Source organism: Eptesicus fuscus, chromosome 8 (assembly GCF_027574615.1).
Source record: "Eptesicus fuscus isolate TK198812 chromosome 8, DD_ASM_mEF_20220401, whole genome shotgun sequence".
In the NCBI taxonomy this organism is placed as follows: domain Eukaryota; kingdom Metazoa; phylum Chordata; class Mammalia; order Chiroptera; family Vespertilionidae; genus Eptesicus; species Eptesicus fuscus.
In genome coordinates, this window is record NC_072480.1 from 65,049,046 (window position 1) to 65,067,192 (window position 18,147).

At 38.5% G+C, this 18,147-nt stretch overlaps 1 protein-coding gene across 6 annotated transcripts in view; it reads left to right on the forward strand.

The window, feature by feature from the left end:
* The window catches only part of PCCA (propionyl-CoA carboxylase subunit alpha), a 381,582-nt gene that overhangs the window by 130,092 nt on the left and 233,343 nt on the right, over positions 1-18,147 (forward strand). For 4 of the 6 annotated variants that reach the window (XM_054719911.1, XM_054719915.1, XM_054719912.1 and 1 more), the window contains one exon: positions 1,354-1,390. The exons of the other annotated variants lie outside the window; for them this stretch is intronic. In XM_054719911.1, the coding sequence (XP_054575886.1) occupies positions 1,354-1,390 (37 nt within the window). The remainder of the gene's footprint in view (positions 1-1,353; positions 1,391-18,147) is intronic. 6 annotated transcript variants of the gene reach the window in all.

An 18,147-nucleotide genomic window follows, 5' to 3' on the forward strand; every position in this document is an offset into this window, starting at 1 on the left:
AATTGTTATTTTGGAAAATCTCATTAGCAGATGTGACTGCTTAGAGTAAAAAAAAAGACTTAAAACTGATGTCGCTTTCAGGACTGCTTTGAACTTAACAAGCACCTATTTGTGGAGCAGACTGGCTAATGAAAGGAAATTAAATTTTTCTGACAACTTCCCCTGCCAACCTCCTTATTCAGGGGGATGTTATTAGGTACTGAAGACTTTTAAGGAAGATTTTTTTTTATTAGACATAAATGAACCAGTTATAAACATCCCTTTCTCCCCCTTTTGGGGAAGGATTCTGACTTGGTTACTCTACATTTTTAAAGTATTCGCTTAAAAGCTTTAAAAATGCCTTTTCTTTAATATTTTAAAGTTATTTTCTAAAAAATTCAGGCATGCTTACCAGCTAGTGGTTTCAAAAAATTACTGCCATTCCTTGTGATAGTTAGTTTATGTCACTGATTTATAAAAAATGTTAAATTTACTAAGAGGATGTATAACACCTTCTTTTCAGCTTTCTCTTTGTTGTTATATGGGGAAATGTTTCAAGAATGCCCTATATGAGGCATGTTAGATGAGCGTTAATGATCAATGAAATGGTTTAGATTCAAGGAAAGGTTTTGTCGTTTCAGTGGCATTAGTTGATATTTAGCAGTAACTAATCCTTACATTCATAAACTCTTACCTTGTACTGTTTTGGAATGCATTTTCTTTTCTTGGCTTTTTGGAAGTTTTCCCCTCATGTTGAATTTTCGTTTTTTAAAGATAAAATAGTGAAAAGGTATGAAATAAAAAAGAAGAAAGAAAAAGTAATGGATATTTCTAAAGGATTTTTTTTTTATGTGGGGGTGGGGGAGAATGGGACGATTGTTAATTTCTATAGATACTGGGAATTTACCTTTTTAATTCTGGAAAATCTGTTGAGCTTCTCCCTAACAATAGAGAATCAACTCCCCCTGCTGACAGAATCTAGGAAAACATGACATATAAATATCAGAGAGACAGAAACAAGCTGGCTGTGGACAAGCTTTAATGATCTGATTTATGGCTTAGTATTGATTGTAAACATCTAAATTCTGCCGTTAAACTTCAGCAACTGCACCAAATCATTTGGCAATTCTGGTAGTGCTTCCTGCCAGCTCATTTCAAACTGCTTTGAGTTTCTTAATATAATGATGATGAGGTAAAATTTACATTCCACTTATGGTATTAATTTTACATTTCTCTGAATGAAAAGAGTTAGAAGGTTGTAAAATTGAACATTAAATGAATCAGAGGAGACAGTGGTGCAATATATGACTGCCCTAAAGACATTGTGCAATGGCTGATGGGATTAATGTTGGGTCTCATTTCCTGCTTTTACAGGATGCAGATGAAGCTGTCAGAATTGCAAGGGAAATTGGTAAGTTCTTAAATTAACTTTGGTAGAGTTTCTATGTCTTTTAGCAGATATGGCTGAGTAAATAATAAGAAATTCCCATAGAACAAATAATATTTTAATAGTTTAGGTTTCTGATTAGTTGTCACCCGGGAAGAATTTATCTGCCGAATTACCATATTCTATTTATTAAAGTGAACTTTAAAGAGTAATTTGACCTTAATTATAGTTCTTTTATTAGATGAAATCACTGACTAATTAAAAGAAGGAATTGTCTTAAGAATTCTTGAGCTTGAATGTAATGTAAATTTATATGTACGGAGTTGAATGAAACTTATTTAAAGTTAAGGATGTATATGGTTAAAACAAAGATATCATGTTTAACAAGGCTCTTCTAGTTTTTGCTTTTCCTAAGATATTAAATATCACCAATTTTGCTAGGAAAGAGAAAATAGTATGTGAGAAGTTAGAACTGAGTATTCTAAATTGGAGTGAAAGGTAAACTGAAGGACATTTTAATGACTATTTTACTTGGCTGTTTTAGGCACAATTGTACCAGGGCAGTGTTTCTCAACTCTGTATTTTCAAAAAATATTACTGGAGCTCATGACAATTATTGTATTTTCAATTTTAGCTAATTAAGGAAATGTATGAGGGTACATTGCTATCATGGATTAGCAAGACAATGAAATAAAATTAGACAATACTTGGTAGTCAGGAATTCACAGCATCTTCTTAGCATTCCTACACTGATAGGGCCAAGTTTTGTAGCTTCCTACATGAACATTTCTTTAGTTCTGTTTTCTCATTAAGATTGATCATTTAGACTTATTTTATTCATTTGGAGAGCATTTGATTTGGCAAAGTTTACATAGTTGTGATTTGTAGAAATATCTTTATGGTTTGAAAGTGACCACTTTTATTAGTGAACTAGTGGTCTGGTGCATGAAATTCCTGCATGGGTGCAGTACCTAGGCCTGGCTGGTGATTGAAACACGAGCATCTGGCGTGGAAGGACAGGTCCCAGTTGACCTCTGGGCCCTGGGCAGCACCTGGCCCCTGGGCCCCCACCTGCCCCCCTCTGCCTGAGTTACGGCGCCCGAGTCCCCCTGCAGAGATGTGGTGAGCACGCCAGATGCCACAGGGGTGTGAGACAGGGTAAAGCATGGGCCTCTGGGGCACCCAGTGGCACGCATGGAAGCTGGGCAGGCAGCGCGCTCTCTCCCGGCCAGCCTTGCAGACCGGCTTCTGCGCGAACCCACGGGGAGCCCGACCAGCTGCTGCAGTCCCGGCGGCTGTGGCCTGGCTCACCCGGAAAAGACCGCGTGGGTTCAGGGTGGGCTCCTCGTGGGTGCCCGGCACCTGAGTGTGAGGGCTTCCCTGGAGCACGAGCCCTGGCGTCCCGAGGGAGCGTAGCAGGGGGAGTGAGAGCGAGCTCGGCAGAAACCCCGCATTCTCACTGCACCTCCATCCTTGTCACTCCCACCCCCAGGTAGCCAGCGAGAGGTTGCAACCCCCCTGCCTAGGTGCCGCGGGAGGTTGGTTGCCGCCACCCACCCTCAGTTCCCTGTTCCAGCTCGGGGCCCAGCCCTGATTTGCTGGTTGCTGTCTGCCGGACGATCAGTGGGGCAATCAGGCCTCCGCTTGCACCCACCGTAGCCTGGCGCCACCCGCTTATCTGCTCCACCATCCCACTGCAGTCCCACTCTCGTCGGGGCCCATCAGGGCCAGCAGCGCCTCCACTGCCGCCTGCTGCCAGCACCGCATCGCTGACGCCTGCCATGTTCCGAGCCGCCCTCTGGTGGTCAGCACACATCATAGCAAGCGGTCGAACAATTTGCATATCAGGCTTTTATTATATAGGATATTTTCTTTATAATAGAGACAGATGAGCTTATCGGTTCTTCAGTGATCTAAAAAGATATTTGGCTTGTTGCATCTTGTTTCTGGTTGGGTTTGGCTAAATTATTTGGCGTTGGATCATAATTACATGTGCTTTGTTGTAGTTTGTTTTGAAAACATTTTCCTTAATAATACAGGTCCTGGATTTAAGAGTAGGCCCTAGAAAATCATATTTTATCTGAGTACAACATCTCGTCACTAATCATTTCTTCAGGCTCATCATTTTCAAAGAGCATTTCAGTACTTCACAGGAAGATCTGCTAGATTGCTGAAGAAGTTGGACAACATGGAACTGATTTGTGTGGTTTTTTTTTCAGACAATCAAAAGCTTCTCTCTATGGTTTGAAATCACTGGCATTCCTCAGAGGCATGCAGCATACCTGCTGGCTTTTGAGGAGACTTTCCTAAAATAACTTCATGTCATTCCATTGTATACTTTTCAATTTCAAAAGTTATCTTCTAATTCTAGTTTAGATACTATTGTTATTATCTACATAATGGATATAATATAATATTATCACAATAGTATCTACATAAAATGGGCAATAGTTGGAGGAATTTGGAGAAATAAAAATGGATGAGTAGAAAATCTTGAATTTCATTGACGTGCCACATTTTACATTATGAATCTTCAGTTCTTGAGCATTTCCTTTGTGTAAATGGCAGGCTCCAGATTGGTTTGCTTGTTTTCATGTCTTGTTTCTACTTTTTCAAAATAATCAGTGACCTTTAAAATAACCAGTGAGTCATGATGGGACTCTGACCAATTCTCATAACTTGGTTTTCCTCCCTTAATATTTAATGCTGTGGTTTACTCACCTTTCAGATTTTCACTACTGATTCAATCTAAGGCTCTTTTCTTTATATTTGGGCACTTATATTTGGGCGCATCTTTTATGACTCCTTCTTTCCTGTCTTCTAATTCTTCCCCAGTTAATCCTTCCCATTTGTAAAATAAATGATTGCAATCATGGTTATTAAGTATATGAGTGCTAGTGTTTTGCTTATGCTGAAAGAAAGGGAAGCCATACAGTTTGAAGTGAAATAAGACATAATAAAGAACCAGGGTCATCAGTTTTATAAAGCTTTTGGAATTTCCCTGAATTACCACGGAAACCTCCCATAAAACCTTTTTTCTCAAGTGGCCAGCTTCCAAAAGAAATGAAATTACTTATTATTAAAGACTCTTGGTTTCCTGTATTGTTTTGGTGATTCATCAGTTTTGTTTTCTACTGATTTCATTGAGATATATAACATTTTAACTACACATGATTTCGATGAGCCTTTGTGAGTTCATCTTAAGAGATGAATTGATCATTGCTTCCATGGGAAATATATTCCTAGTTTTAAACAAGTTGTGAATTGTCCATGTGTCATAGCTACTCGTAAATTTCTCTATTTTCCTTCTTTCTGTGTTACATGGTAAAATGAAATTGGTCATCTTTTACATGGCCCCTTCTCTCTGATGTCTTTAATTCTCTTCTGGAAACAAGAAAAGAAGTAAATCTATTCTGCCAAAGGAAGAAACTAACTGCATTGAGCATTGTTGAATTAGGTGTCTTTTACATAATAGTAGCTCTTGTTTATGGAGCATTCTTTCCCGGTGGAAGGCACTTTGTGAATGTTATTTCTAATGCTAATTCTTGGGTTAATTATTTTCATTTACATTTAAGTAACTAAGAATTAGAAATGGTAAGTAATTTGCTCAAGGTCACTGGACTACTGAGAGATGGGCCTGCTTTAAATTTAGGTTTATTTAGCTCTAAAAGCATGGATTTTTCATTATACTTTGGCTAAACTAATGGGATTAAAGGATGATAGCTAAAACGTGAGTCACCACTTTGTTTAAAATACTGTAAAACAGGTAAGCATGTTATATGTGGAATTCAAGACGGGGTGTGAGACAGTTAAGACTTAATATGTTACTTCCAAGTACTTGTTCTTTGGCCTTTCTTGTCTTTCTCATTCTCTTTCCTGATTTTTTTCTTTGACCTCTCTAAGTTTAAAGATACAGGACTCTTGATCCTCAGTTTATCTTTAACCCCAGAGATAGACAACAGAAATCAGTGAGCTTGATTTGCATTAAAGTTTGATCTTTTTACTGGATCAAAGGCCCTTAATACAATTAAGCCAAAATTGTTTCTTAAAAGGAAAAGAAATTGTAAATCTAAAACCTGTCCTTTAACAACTTCCAGATTATTCTCATTCTTTTCTTTTGCCTGTCTTTCCTAAAATCACAAATCATGCCTAATTTAAATTTTTTTGATCCTCAGGTCCACCAGGCTCCAAACCTGGTTCTTCTATAGCTTCTACATCTCATTAAATGTCACTTCATTCACTCAGTGACTAAAACCCAAGTTCCATCCTAGTGCCTTTCTTCCTGTCATTGTATTGTCAGTCTGTCAATAGATACTGCCACTCTTCACTCAAAATATCTCTCATACTCACTGCTCACTATCTTTACTACTAACACTCTCTTCCAAACTACCATTGTCCTTGCAGGGACTGTACTTTTTCTTAAACACTTCAAAGCCATTCTTCACATAGCAGTCAGTGTGATATTTTAAAACTCTAAATAATAGGGACACATTTATCTCATTTCACCCCATCCCTTCTTTAAACCCTCTAATGGCTTTTCATTGCACTAAGATAAAAATAAAAATTCCTTACCCTGACTATAAATCTTTAATTTGGCACCTTCCTTCTCTCCAATCTGATTTTATACTACTCCCTTCCTTTTACTGTACTTCAGTCACACTGGCTTTCTTGAACACACCCAACTTCAGGGCCATAGAATAAGATGTTTTGTTTGTTTATTTTTTGTAGGAGGAGGGGAGCCTGGAATACTCTTGCTGATGTCCTCACATGAATGGCTCCTTGTTACCTCTTGGCTTAAATGTTATGTCTTTGAGAGAAGATAGATACTCTAATATTGCCACATGATCATTCCGTCATACCTATATTCTAAACTACTGCATAGTATTTATGACTTTTGGATATTTTTCTTCTTTGTTAACTTTTCCTTCAATATATTATTTTGAAAAATTTCAACCATAAGACATTTTGAAAGAAATTTACATTGTGTACCTCTATACCCAACCACAAGATTCCACTATTTTTATCTTTTGCTAGATTTGCTTTATCACTTAATTTATTCATTTGTTAATTCATCTTAATTTTGGTGCATTTCAAAGTACATTGCAGTTATTAGTGTGCATCCCAATAAATACTTCAACATAAATATCAAGAACTGAATTCAATATTTCCATAAAATTTTGTTATCTGAAGGAGAAGTTTGTATATAATAACATAAACAAATTTTAAGTCGGTATATGTTTGATCTTTTAAACCCTCTAATGGCTTTTCATTGCATGTATCATCTGTGTAGTCCAAAACCCAACCATCATATTGAACATTACTGCCACTCCAGAGAGTTCCCTCATCCTCCTTACAAGTTAATCCTCATACTCTTCCCTCACCCCTCCTCCCACGTCCAGAGGCATTTCTAAATATTTTTATTAGCCCCCCAAAGAAACTCTGTATCCATTAGTATTCACTACTTATCTCCCTTGTCCCTGGCAACCACTAATTTACTTTTTGTCTCTATGGATTTATCTAATCCGGTTATTTCATATAAATGGAATCATACCTGTGACCTATGTCTAGTTTTTTTCACATAGAGTTCATCCCTGTTTTACCATGTATCAGCACTTCATTCCTTTTTATGATTGAATAATAATCCATGTATGTATATATAGCATTTTGTTTATTCATTCACTTATGAAATGACATTTGGGCCATTGCTACTTCTAGACTATTGGAAATAGTGCAACTCTGAACATGAGTGTACATACATTTGTTTTCATTTTTTTCTGTTTTATATATATATATATATATGTATATATATATAATGTATATATATATACACTCACATATATATGTGTGTGAGTGTATATATTTTAAACATTTTAAACATTTTGTAGAAGTGCTTGGTTATATGGTAATTTTATATTTAACTTTTTGAAGGACCATCACAGTTTATTTATTTATTTTTTTTATGGCAGCTGAACCATTTTACATTACTACCCGCAATGTACAATGTAGGGTTTCAGTTTTTTCAAATCCTTGCCAATAGTTGATACCCTTCCTTCCTTCCTTCCTTCCTTCCTTCCTTCCTTCCTTCCTTCCTTCCTTCCTTCCTTAGTATTGTCGTCATCCAAGTGTGTGTGAAATGATATTTCACTGTGGCAGATAGCATAAAAAAACATCATCCAACTATATGCTGTCAATAAGAAACTCACTATAGATTCAGAGACAGAAATAAATTAAAAGTGAAAGGATGGAAAGAAATATCCCATGCAAGTAATAACTAAAAGAGAGCTGGAGTGGCTATATTAATATCAGACAAAATAGACTTTAAGTTTAAAACTTTTGAAAGAGACGAAGACATTACGTACTGATTATTATAAACATACTATTATAAATATATATGTACCAAACAGCAAAGACCAAAAATCTATGAAGTAAACATTGACAGAATTGAAATGAGGAATAGACAGTTCTACAAAACAGTTGGAAAGTTCAATTTCACACTTTAAATAATGGAGAGAACATCCACAGAGCAGATCAATAAGGAAATAGAGATCTTGAACAACACTAAAAACCAATTAGACCTTACAGATATGAATATAGAACACCCAACAAGAGAAGAATACACATTTTTTTCTCAAGTAACTATTTATTAAAAGGAAAAGTGAATGATTCAGAATTTTTAGAGGAAAGGAGAAAAATAACATCAAACTGGAGAAGCATCTCATAAAGTGTGTTCCTTATATTGCAATGTTCCTGGGTCTTTGATTGAGAAGTAACTCCTTCCCCCTTTTATTGAATTATCTTGATGAATTGCTTTTCTCTTCAAATAGTGTGGGAATACTTGTATTAAATAATTTATTTTTTCTTTGCAAGTGATAGTTTTATATTTGTTTAGTTAATATTTTATAGTAAAATTGCCCATGTGTTGGTTTCCTTTGTATTTCTATTATTTAAGATAATGATCATCACATAATATGTATTCAGCAAGTGGTTATTCAGTGAATGAATTCAGATAGAAATATATGTGTAAGTTTATAAGTGAATTAAGTATAATCACACATTTTAAACATTTTTTTCACAACATTTGTAGATAATATTTGACAATAATTTTCTTAAGCCCTCCTCCCCCCTTAATCTGTAGTTTTGTAATGGAGATACCTGGGAAGAGCATGAATATTAAGTATATCATGATAAACTCTCAGCACATAGATAATAATTTTTAAAAAAGTAAGATCATTCAAGTAAATTTAGTATGTGCGTTTTAATGACAAGTGCTATTCAATTGCTGTAGGCTGTCCTTGGATTCATTAGGCTGGATTAATGGAAGTTTTTTAGGACTCTAAAATTCAAATGTATGAGAGTCTTTTACTGAACATTATTGCCTTGACATTAACCGATGGTAGTGACACCACTCATGTTTTGCAAGTTAGGTTCTCCTTTATGTTTCTCCTTGATATTAGTCTTCTGACTGCCTCAACTCTGTGTCTGATTAATGTGTAAGAACAGGGACCTCCTTTCTTCTCTGCCCTGGCTGTTTTCCTTTTGGGATGGTATATCAATAACAAAAGTGGCATGCGTTTTTTTGTTTTGTTTTGTTTTTATATAGAAGAACAAATTGTTAGTATTTTAGAGGGATAAAAATACTTGCCTATGCCCTGAAATCTTTTATTTCCTCTATTTATTTCATGCTGCTTAGAAAAATTTTCACATGTATATGACTGTGGTTAAAGACATATTGAAGAAACCTATGGAAAAATATTACAATTTATACCCTTTTCACAATCATATCCTGTTAATTTATTTTCCAATTTAGTCCTCAGTAGAAGATATCTTTGATAGCCTAAGGAGATTTAATAAGAAATGATTAAGGACAACTATGTTGAAAAAAATGGTGTTAAAGTGTTTGTATTTATTTATTTATTTATTTATTTATTTATTTATTTATGTGTATGTGTGTGTGTGTGTGTGTGTGTGTGTGTGTGAATTATATTAAAGAATGAGTTCTTTATTTTGCTGTTTTCCTATTATTTAAGTAATGTGGTCATTTGAGGTCAGAATGATAGTCCCTGAGAGATGGGAACGTGTGTTCTGTATCCCCTTTCTCTTTCTTTATCCCCTTTCTCTTTCAGCTGTCATTTGGCTGCTTAAATTTTCTTTTATTACTCCAACATGCACATTTTGGCTTTAAGCATAATTTCACAACTTCTCTTTCTGTGTTATACCATATTATATTTTTTCCCACTATTTGTTTATTTTTGTTCTTTTTAGTCTATCATCTTTCTCTTGTTTTATTACTGTATTTATGTATTCTTATTGGTATATACCTTTCTTTATTACTCTGTTGCAAAAGGCTCTTTTTTATTTTCCAGTGAAGAAACTGAGTGATAATAAGGATCACCTACAGGAACTTTTTTGAAGAGATTATATATATCTTTCATAGTAGAGATATAAATAATTCATAGTTGGAGTGCAACACATACATGCTTACATTCTACTTATTGGATAATTAAAGCCCAGATAATATTGATGTACTAGTAAATGTACATCACCTCAGTGTTAAGTCTGCTAATCCAAAGGGTATACCAAAACTAAATTGATAATGATAAAACTAACATAACTAATTTTAATTAAAAGAGAACAATAAAATCAGTAGAAAATTATGACCAAATAAACACAGCATGGGTAATGTATTGGTAATGGAATTCATTTCCCCATAGTGCATGAATTTAAACTATCTCCTTATTTGTAGTCTCAAAAGGAACTTTTGAATGTAGCAAAGTCTTGCACAGCAGCCAAATTTCCCAGTAGATTCTGAATTATATTTCCTTGGAATACTCTTAGTAATGTGCTAGTTTTTATTTGAATCTATTATCATTAGTTCATCAGAGCTCTAGTATTCCACCCTGTTGACCTTAAACAACAAAGATTTATTTTTGTTCATCCTAAGTGTTTATTCCTCATTGGTCAGGTAGTGGGATGGGAAGGAGTTCTGTTCTGTTGGAGCCTTATTTCCTGATGGAGGTTTTAGCATCTGCAATAGTCACAGATCACAGAGGCAGGAAGTAGAGAGGTCTCACTTTTGATATTAGCAGTGAGGCTTTTTCCATGTTTCAGTGTTCAGTGTTATATTTCATTATGTGATTTGCAATTTTTGCACCATTACCATCACTTAAATCATGAATTCATCAACTCTCCATTTCTATTGCTTCTCTCTTTGTTTAAACTAGTTTCTTGCTTAGAACACTGTAATGATAGCCTTCCATATATATTCCTCTGCTATCCTTTGGATTCTCTTGTAAGCAAACTCTGGAAGTTCATTGGGAAAATACCCTTGGGACCAACAATGTGAGGGAACAAAGGAAACTGGACTAAAGGAGAAGTTGAATTGGGTTGAGATGCATACTCAACAAAGGATTTAGCTAATCCTATAGAAAGCTTTGAATATTTGTTGGTCTTTTATGGTTGTCTTAAATTGGCCAGTTGTATCAACTACCCATTGGGTGTAGGCTCCCCTTAGGAAGGGGCAAGACCTTAAGCAGAAAGCTGAGAGAGGAAGTCAACTATCCATTACCAATAATAGAAAAGGGGAATGACCTAAACTGGTGATCTGGACAGAGAACCTTGTTTTATAAGTTGACTAGGGGCCCAGTGCACCAATTCATGCACCTTGAAAGGAACTGTGGCCATAAGGCTGCGGTGGGCACAGGGGCGGGTCTCGGCCCATCCTCTATGCCCCTGCCCAGTCCCTCCTGCCATGGCTCCTGGTCCCCTGTCTCCCAGCAGCCCTGCTCCCGCTGCCGCGGCTCCCATGTGCTGATGGGTATGAGCAGGATCAGTGCCATCAGTGGGTGCGAGTGGTGGCTGCTGCCCAGTTGCCCCTCAGGAGCAGGGGGAGGTGGAGAAGCCCTCAGGGGTGATCAGGGCCAGCAGCTGCTGCTTGCACCCACTGATGGTGCCGAGCGATCAGGACTGGCACTGGGTGCCGGCGGCGGGTGTGAGCAGTGGCTCTGGTGCTGGCTGTGGGTGCGTGCAGGGCGGTCGCAGGCAGCTAGTATGAGAGGTGGCTGCCGGCCCCTATCACCCCTCAGGAGCAGGGGGAGGTGGAGAAGCCCTGAGGGGCGATCGGGGCCGGCAGCCACTGCTTGCACCCACTGAAGGCACTGAGCAATCGGGGCTGGCACTGGGCGCCAGCAGTGGGTGCAAGTGGTGGCTCCAGCGCCGGCAGCTGGTGTGAATGGGGTTGGAGTTGGCAACAGGTGCAAGTGCCTGGTGGGACCGCGGCATGCGGGAGCAAAGAATTTTCAGTAACCACCAGAGGCTCGCCCCAATGAGAGCAACCGGTGCCCTGCCTGGTCTGGTGCCCCCACTCACCTGCTCTACCATCCCTCTGCGGCCGACGCCCACTGTGTTCTGCGCTCTGCTGCCTGCTGCTGATGGCCACCATGTTTTGCACTCGCCCCTGGTGGTCAGCGCACGTCATAGCAACTGGTTGTTTGGTTGTTTGATTGTTCTGCCATTTGGTCTATTTGCATATTAGCCTTTTATTATATAGGATATGTATTTTGTTAATCCTCACCCGAGGATACGTTTATTGATTTTAGAGAGAGAGATGAAGAGAGAAAGAAATATTGATGTGAGAAACATTGTTCTTTTGCCTCCTGTATGTGCCCCAGCTGGGTATCCAATCTGCAAGGTAGGTATGTGCCCTGACTGGGAATTGAACCTACAATCTTTTTGGTGTATGGGACACTGCTCCAACCAATTGAGCCACCCAGCCAGGGCGAGTCACTTTAAATACATCTTCCATGTGTGACTGAAAAGAGTATATATTCTCAAATTATTGTATGCCCTGTTTTATCAATGACCAATAATAGGTCAAACCTTCCTAACAGGATGTTCAAATCTTCTAGTGACATTTTGCTATTTGATCTCTCATTTTTTATGAGTGGATTTTCCATTTTTTTCTGTGCTTGTTAAATTTTGCCTCTATATAGTCTTAAAGTAAGTTAATAGGTAATATGACTGTGTCATGTGTCTTGGCTAGGTTTACTTTTTATCAAAATGCAGTGATTTTTTTTCTTTCAAATCTGATTTTATGTGATATCAATATGTCTAAACCAACTTATTTTGCTCTTTTCCGTGTGTTCCTCCATCTTTTCAATCAACCCATCAACTGTTGTTTTAGGTGTATCTCTTGTAAGTATATGAACTGATATATTTCTTTTTCTTCCATTCAGATTGGCAGTGTCTTTTATCCAGAGAGTTTAATTCATGTACATTTATTGTGTTTACTACTGTTTTTTTATTTACTTATATTGTCTGCTTTTTAAGTTTGTTCCATTTTTGGGGGATATTTGTTTTCTCTCTATTCCTGGTTTCTTTATAATGAATAGTTTTTAAATCTCTTTTGTTCTCTTTTATTCTATTTTCTCCTCCCATTCCTCTCCACTGGGACGGAAATTTTACACACTATTTCTATTCTTTCAGTGTTTATTGTAGAAAATTCAAGTGGAATAATTTCTTCAGGTATCTTCTGTTCTCTTAATCTAAACTGTTTTTAAGCATTCACTTATTTGAAATTTCAGTATAAAATTTATTCTCCTACCAAAGAAATAAATAATGCTGTTTACCTGTTGATCCCTTATGCCTTTTCTAATATTTTCCTTCTTTATTTACCTCACTAATTACATATTACTATCTATATGTATAAAAAAACAGAATGACCAGTTGCTATGACACCCACTGTGGCCAGTGAACCAGCCTGATGGGGGGGGGCGGAGGGGAGATGGGGGGGCCGGTTCAGCCAACCTCCCGCGGCCCCACCCCTGATCAGCCTCTCCCACCCCAATTGAGGGCTGGGCGGCTGGCCAACTCCCCTGCGGCCCTTCCCCTCGGCTGGCCCCAACCCCGATTGGCCAGCCCCACCCTGATCTGCCTGCAGCCCCTCCCCCTGGTCGGCCCTGCCCCTGATTGCCCCCCTACCCCAATAGGGGGTGAGACTGGCCGGCCAACCTCCTGCAGCCCCTCCCCCCAGCCGGCCCTGCCCCCAATGGGCCCCCACCACCCTGATAGGCCCGCAGCCCCTCCTCCCAGCTGACCCCACCCCTGATTACCCCCCCTACCCCAATAGGGGGTGGGGCTGGCCGGCCAACCTCCTGCAGTCCCTCCTCCCAGCTGGCCCAGCCCCTGATGGACCCCCACCATCCTGATCGGCCCACAGTCCCTCCCCACAACTGGCTGGGCCCTGATTGGGTCCCGATCAGGGGTGGGTCGGCCAGCCAACCTCCTGCCATCTCCTCCTCCCAAAAGGCCCGGCCTTGCCGATTGGGACCAGGCCGGTTGGACCCCACCTGTGCACAAATTCGTGCACTGGGCCTCTATTAGAATATAAGCACCCAGTGTTTATTTAGCTTTACCCCAAAGCTTATTTTCTTTGTTCATTGTTTCTTCTTTCATCTCTGGCTTTGAAAATAGGATTATTTTTGTGTTATTGTTTTTTCCTTCTGGAATTTACCCTTTAGAAATTTCTACAGGTAATTAACTTGGTTTTTGTTTACATGATAGTCCTATTTTGCATTCTTTCTTGAAAGATAGTTTTGCTGTATAGGCAAATCCAGGTTGATAGTAGTTTTCTATCAGTGTAGCCCTGAAATCTTTGTTTTGTGTTCTGTAGCTATTGAAGACATAGCTCTCCATCTAATTTTTGTTACTTTATAGGCAATTTGTTCTTTTTGTTTGACTGCTTTATAAAATAATTCTTTATGAATAATAAAATACATCAATTTTAAGTGCATAACTTAATGAATTTTAACAAATGTAACAACAATTAATATATAGAACATTTCTGTTCCTTTTGAAAATGTCCATTTCCTCATTTTACATTTTCAGTAGCAGTGTTTGAGCGTTCCAGTTACTCCATCCTTGGAAAACACTTGATATTGTTTTTCTCTTTAAATTAAGTCATTCTAATGGATGTGTAGTTTTATTTCCTTGTGATTTAAAATTCTAGTTCCTTAATACCTAATATTATTGAGCATATTTCCACATGCTTAATGACTATTTATTAATATGCTTTTATGAACTGTTTTTTTCAAATGTTTGCCCCCCCCTCTACTTTAAATGATTAGTAGTCTTGATTTTTTAAAGCACAGTTTTATATTTACAGAATAATTGAACAGATAGTACATGGAGTTCCATATATACCCCCAACCCCAGCCTTTTACAAAGTTTCTCCAATTATTAACATCTTGCATTCATGTGGTGCATTTGTTAAGATTAGTGAACCAACATTGATACATTATTATTAACTATAGTCCTTAGTTTAAATTAAGGTTCACTCTTTCTGTTGTATACTTATGAGTTTTGACAAATACATAATGACATGTATCCATCATTACAGTTTCATATAAAATAGTTTCCCTTGGGCTTCACTTATTCAACCCCCCCAACCCCTGACACACACTGCTCTTTTATTATATCTATAGTCTTACCCTTTCCAGAAAGTCACATACCGTATTTTCCGGCGTATAAGACGACTGGGCGTATAAGATTTTCCTGGGTTAAAAAGTCGTCTTATACGCCGGAAAATACAGTAATAGTAAATAGGCTTTTCGCCCAAGTCTCTCTCAGGAATAGAGTGTCAGGTACCATATTTTCTGGCATATAAGATGACTTTTTAACCCAGGAAAATCTTATACGCCCAGTGTCTTATACGCTGGAAAATACGGTAGTTAAAATCCTACCCTTTTAAACTTAGCAAGATGGATTTAAAGGTTTCTCCATGTCTTTTCACAGCTTGATAGCTCATGTGTATTTTTTTTTTAGTTCAGCAAAATCCCATTGTATGGTTATACAACAGTGTGTTTATCCTTTCACCTTTTGAAAGATATCCTGGTTGTTTCTAGTTTTTGGTGATTATGAATAAAGATGTCATGAACATTTGTGTGCAGGTTTCTGTGTGGACATAAACTTTTAACTCAACTGAGTATATACCTACCTCTGGGTCATATGGTAAAATTATATTTATTTAGCTTTAGGTAAGGTCATTTTGCATTCCTACCAGCAGTAAGTAGCATTTGATATTGTCAGTGTTCTGGATACTAGGCATTCTAATAAGGTATGTAGTAGTATCTTGTTTTAATTTTCGTTTCCTTAATGACAAATCATGTTGAACATCTTTTCATATGCTAATTTGCCATCTTATATCTTCAAATCTTTTTGTTGTCTATTCAAATCTTTTACTCATTTTTAAATTGGGTTGTTTGTTTTCTTTTTGTTGAGTTTTAAGAGCTCTGTATATTTTAGATACATGTTCTTTACCAGATATATTTTGCAAATAAAGTTCAATTTATCAATGTTTTTCTTTCATGGATTTCACTTTTGGTGTTGTATGTAAAAATTTATTGCTAAACTCAAGGTCACCTAGATTTTTCTCCTACTTATCTTCTAGAAAGTCTATTATTTAGTCCTAGAGCCCGGTGCATGAAATTCATGCACGGGAGGGGGGGTGTCCCCTCAGCCCAGCCTGCACCCACTCCAATCCGGGACCCCTTGGGGGATGTCCGACTGCCGGAGATTGGGCTTAAACTGGCAGTCGGACATCCCTCTCACAATCCTGGACCGCTGGCTTCTAATCGCTCACCTGCCTGCCTACCTGGTTGCCCCTAACTGCCTGTTCCCCTCCCCACCCCCGCCAGCCTAATTGCCCCTCACTGCCTAGGTGTGCCAGCCTGATTGCCCCTAACTGCCCCTCCCCCTCCCTGCTGGCCTGGTTGCTCCTAACTGGCCCCCGCATACTGGCCTGGTTGTCCCAACTGCCCCCCTCTGCCGGTCTGGTTGCCCCCAACTGCCCCCCCACCCCCTGTTGGCCTAGTTGCCCCTCACTGCCCCCCCAGCAGCCTAATCGCCCCCAACTGCCCTCGTGCTGGCCTGGTCGCCCCACACAGCCTGCTTGTTCAGTCGTTTGGTCGTCTCTCATTAAGCCCCCTGCTGGCCTTGTCACCCCACGCAGCCTGCTTATTCAGATGTTTGGTGTCCCTCACTAACCCCCTTGCTGGTTTGGTTGCCCCATGCAGCCTGCTTGTTCAGTCGTTCGGTCGTCCCTCACTAACCTTCCTACTGGCCTGGTCATAGGCAGCCAACTTGTAAGGCCATGAGGGTTAATTTGCATATTACCTCTTTTTTTTTAAATTAATTAATTTTTTTTTATTTTTCAATTTTTTTATTAAGGTATTATATGTGTACATATCTTACCATTGCCCCCCCACCCCGCTCCCATATATGCCCTCACTCCCCAGAGTTTTGCGTCCATTGGTTATGTTTATATGCATGCATACAAGTCCTTTGATTGATCTCTTATCTTCCCCACCTCTCCCTAACCTTCCTGCTGTAATTTGACAGACTGTTTGATGCTTTACTGCCTCTGTATCTATCTTTTTGTTCAAGTTTATAATGTTCTTTATTATCCATAAATGAGTGAGATCATGTGGTATTTTTCTTTCATTGACTGGCTTATTTCACTCAGCATAATGTTCTCCAATTCCATCCAGGTTGCTGCAAATGGTAAGAATTCCTTCTTTTTTATGGCAGCATCATATTCCATTGTGTAGATGTACCATAGTTTTCTGATCCAGTCATCTGTTGATGGGCACCTAGGCTATTTCCAGATCTTAGCTATTGTAAATTGTGCTGCTATGAACTTAGGGGTGCATATATCCTTTCTTATTGGTGTTCCCAGTTTCTTGGGATATATTCCCAGGAGTGGGATTACTGGGTCAAATGGGAGTTCCATTTTCAGTTTTTCGAGGAAACTCCATACTGTTCTCCACAGTGGCTGCACTAGTCTGCATTCCCACCAGCAGTGCACGAGGGTTCCTTTTTCTCCGCATCCTCGCCAACACTTGTAGTTTGTTGATTTGTTGATGATAGCCATTCTGACAGGTGTGAGATGGTACCGCATTGTTGTTTTGATTTGCATCTCTCGGATAATTAGTGACATTGAGCATGTTTTCATGTGTCTCTTGGCCTTCCTTCTGTCTTCTTTTGAAAAGATTCTATTTAGGTCCGTTGCCCATTTTTTTATTGGATCATTTATCTTCCTTTTATTAAGTTGTATAAGCTGCCTGTAGATGTTGAAGATTAAACCTTTATCAGTGATAGCATTTGCAAATATGTTCTCCCATGCAGTGGGCTTTCTTGTTGTTTTGTTGATAGTTTCTTTTGCTGTAAAAAAGCTTTTTATTTTGATGTAGTCCCATTTGTTAATTTTCTCTTTAGCTTCCATTGCCCTAGGGGCAGTATTGGTGAGGAGGTTTTTTGGCATATGTCTGAGATTTTGCTGCCTGTGGATTCCTCTAGTATTTTTATGGTTTCCCGTCTTATGTTTAAGTGCTGTATCAATTTTGAGTTTATTTTTGTGTATGGCGTAAGTTGGTGATCTAGCTTCATTTTTTTGCATGTATCTGTCCAATTTTCCCAACACCATTTATTGAAGAGACTGTCTTGACTCCATTGTATGTTCATGCCTCCTTTGTCAAATATTAATTGAGCATAGTGGTTTGGGTCAATATTTGGATTCTCTATTCTGTTCCATTGATCTATATGTCTGTTCTTGTGCCAGTACCAGGCTGTTTTGAGAATAGTGGCTTTGTAATACAGCTTGAAATCTGGTATTGAGATCTCTCCTACTTTATTCTTCTTTCTTAGGATTGCTGTGGCTATTCAGGGTCTTTTTTTATTCCAGATGAATTTTTGGAGAGTTCTTTCTAGGTCTGTGAAATATGGTATTT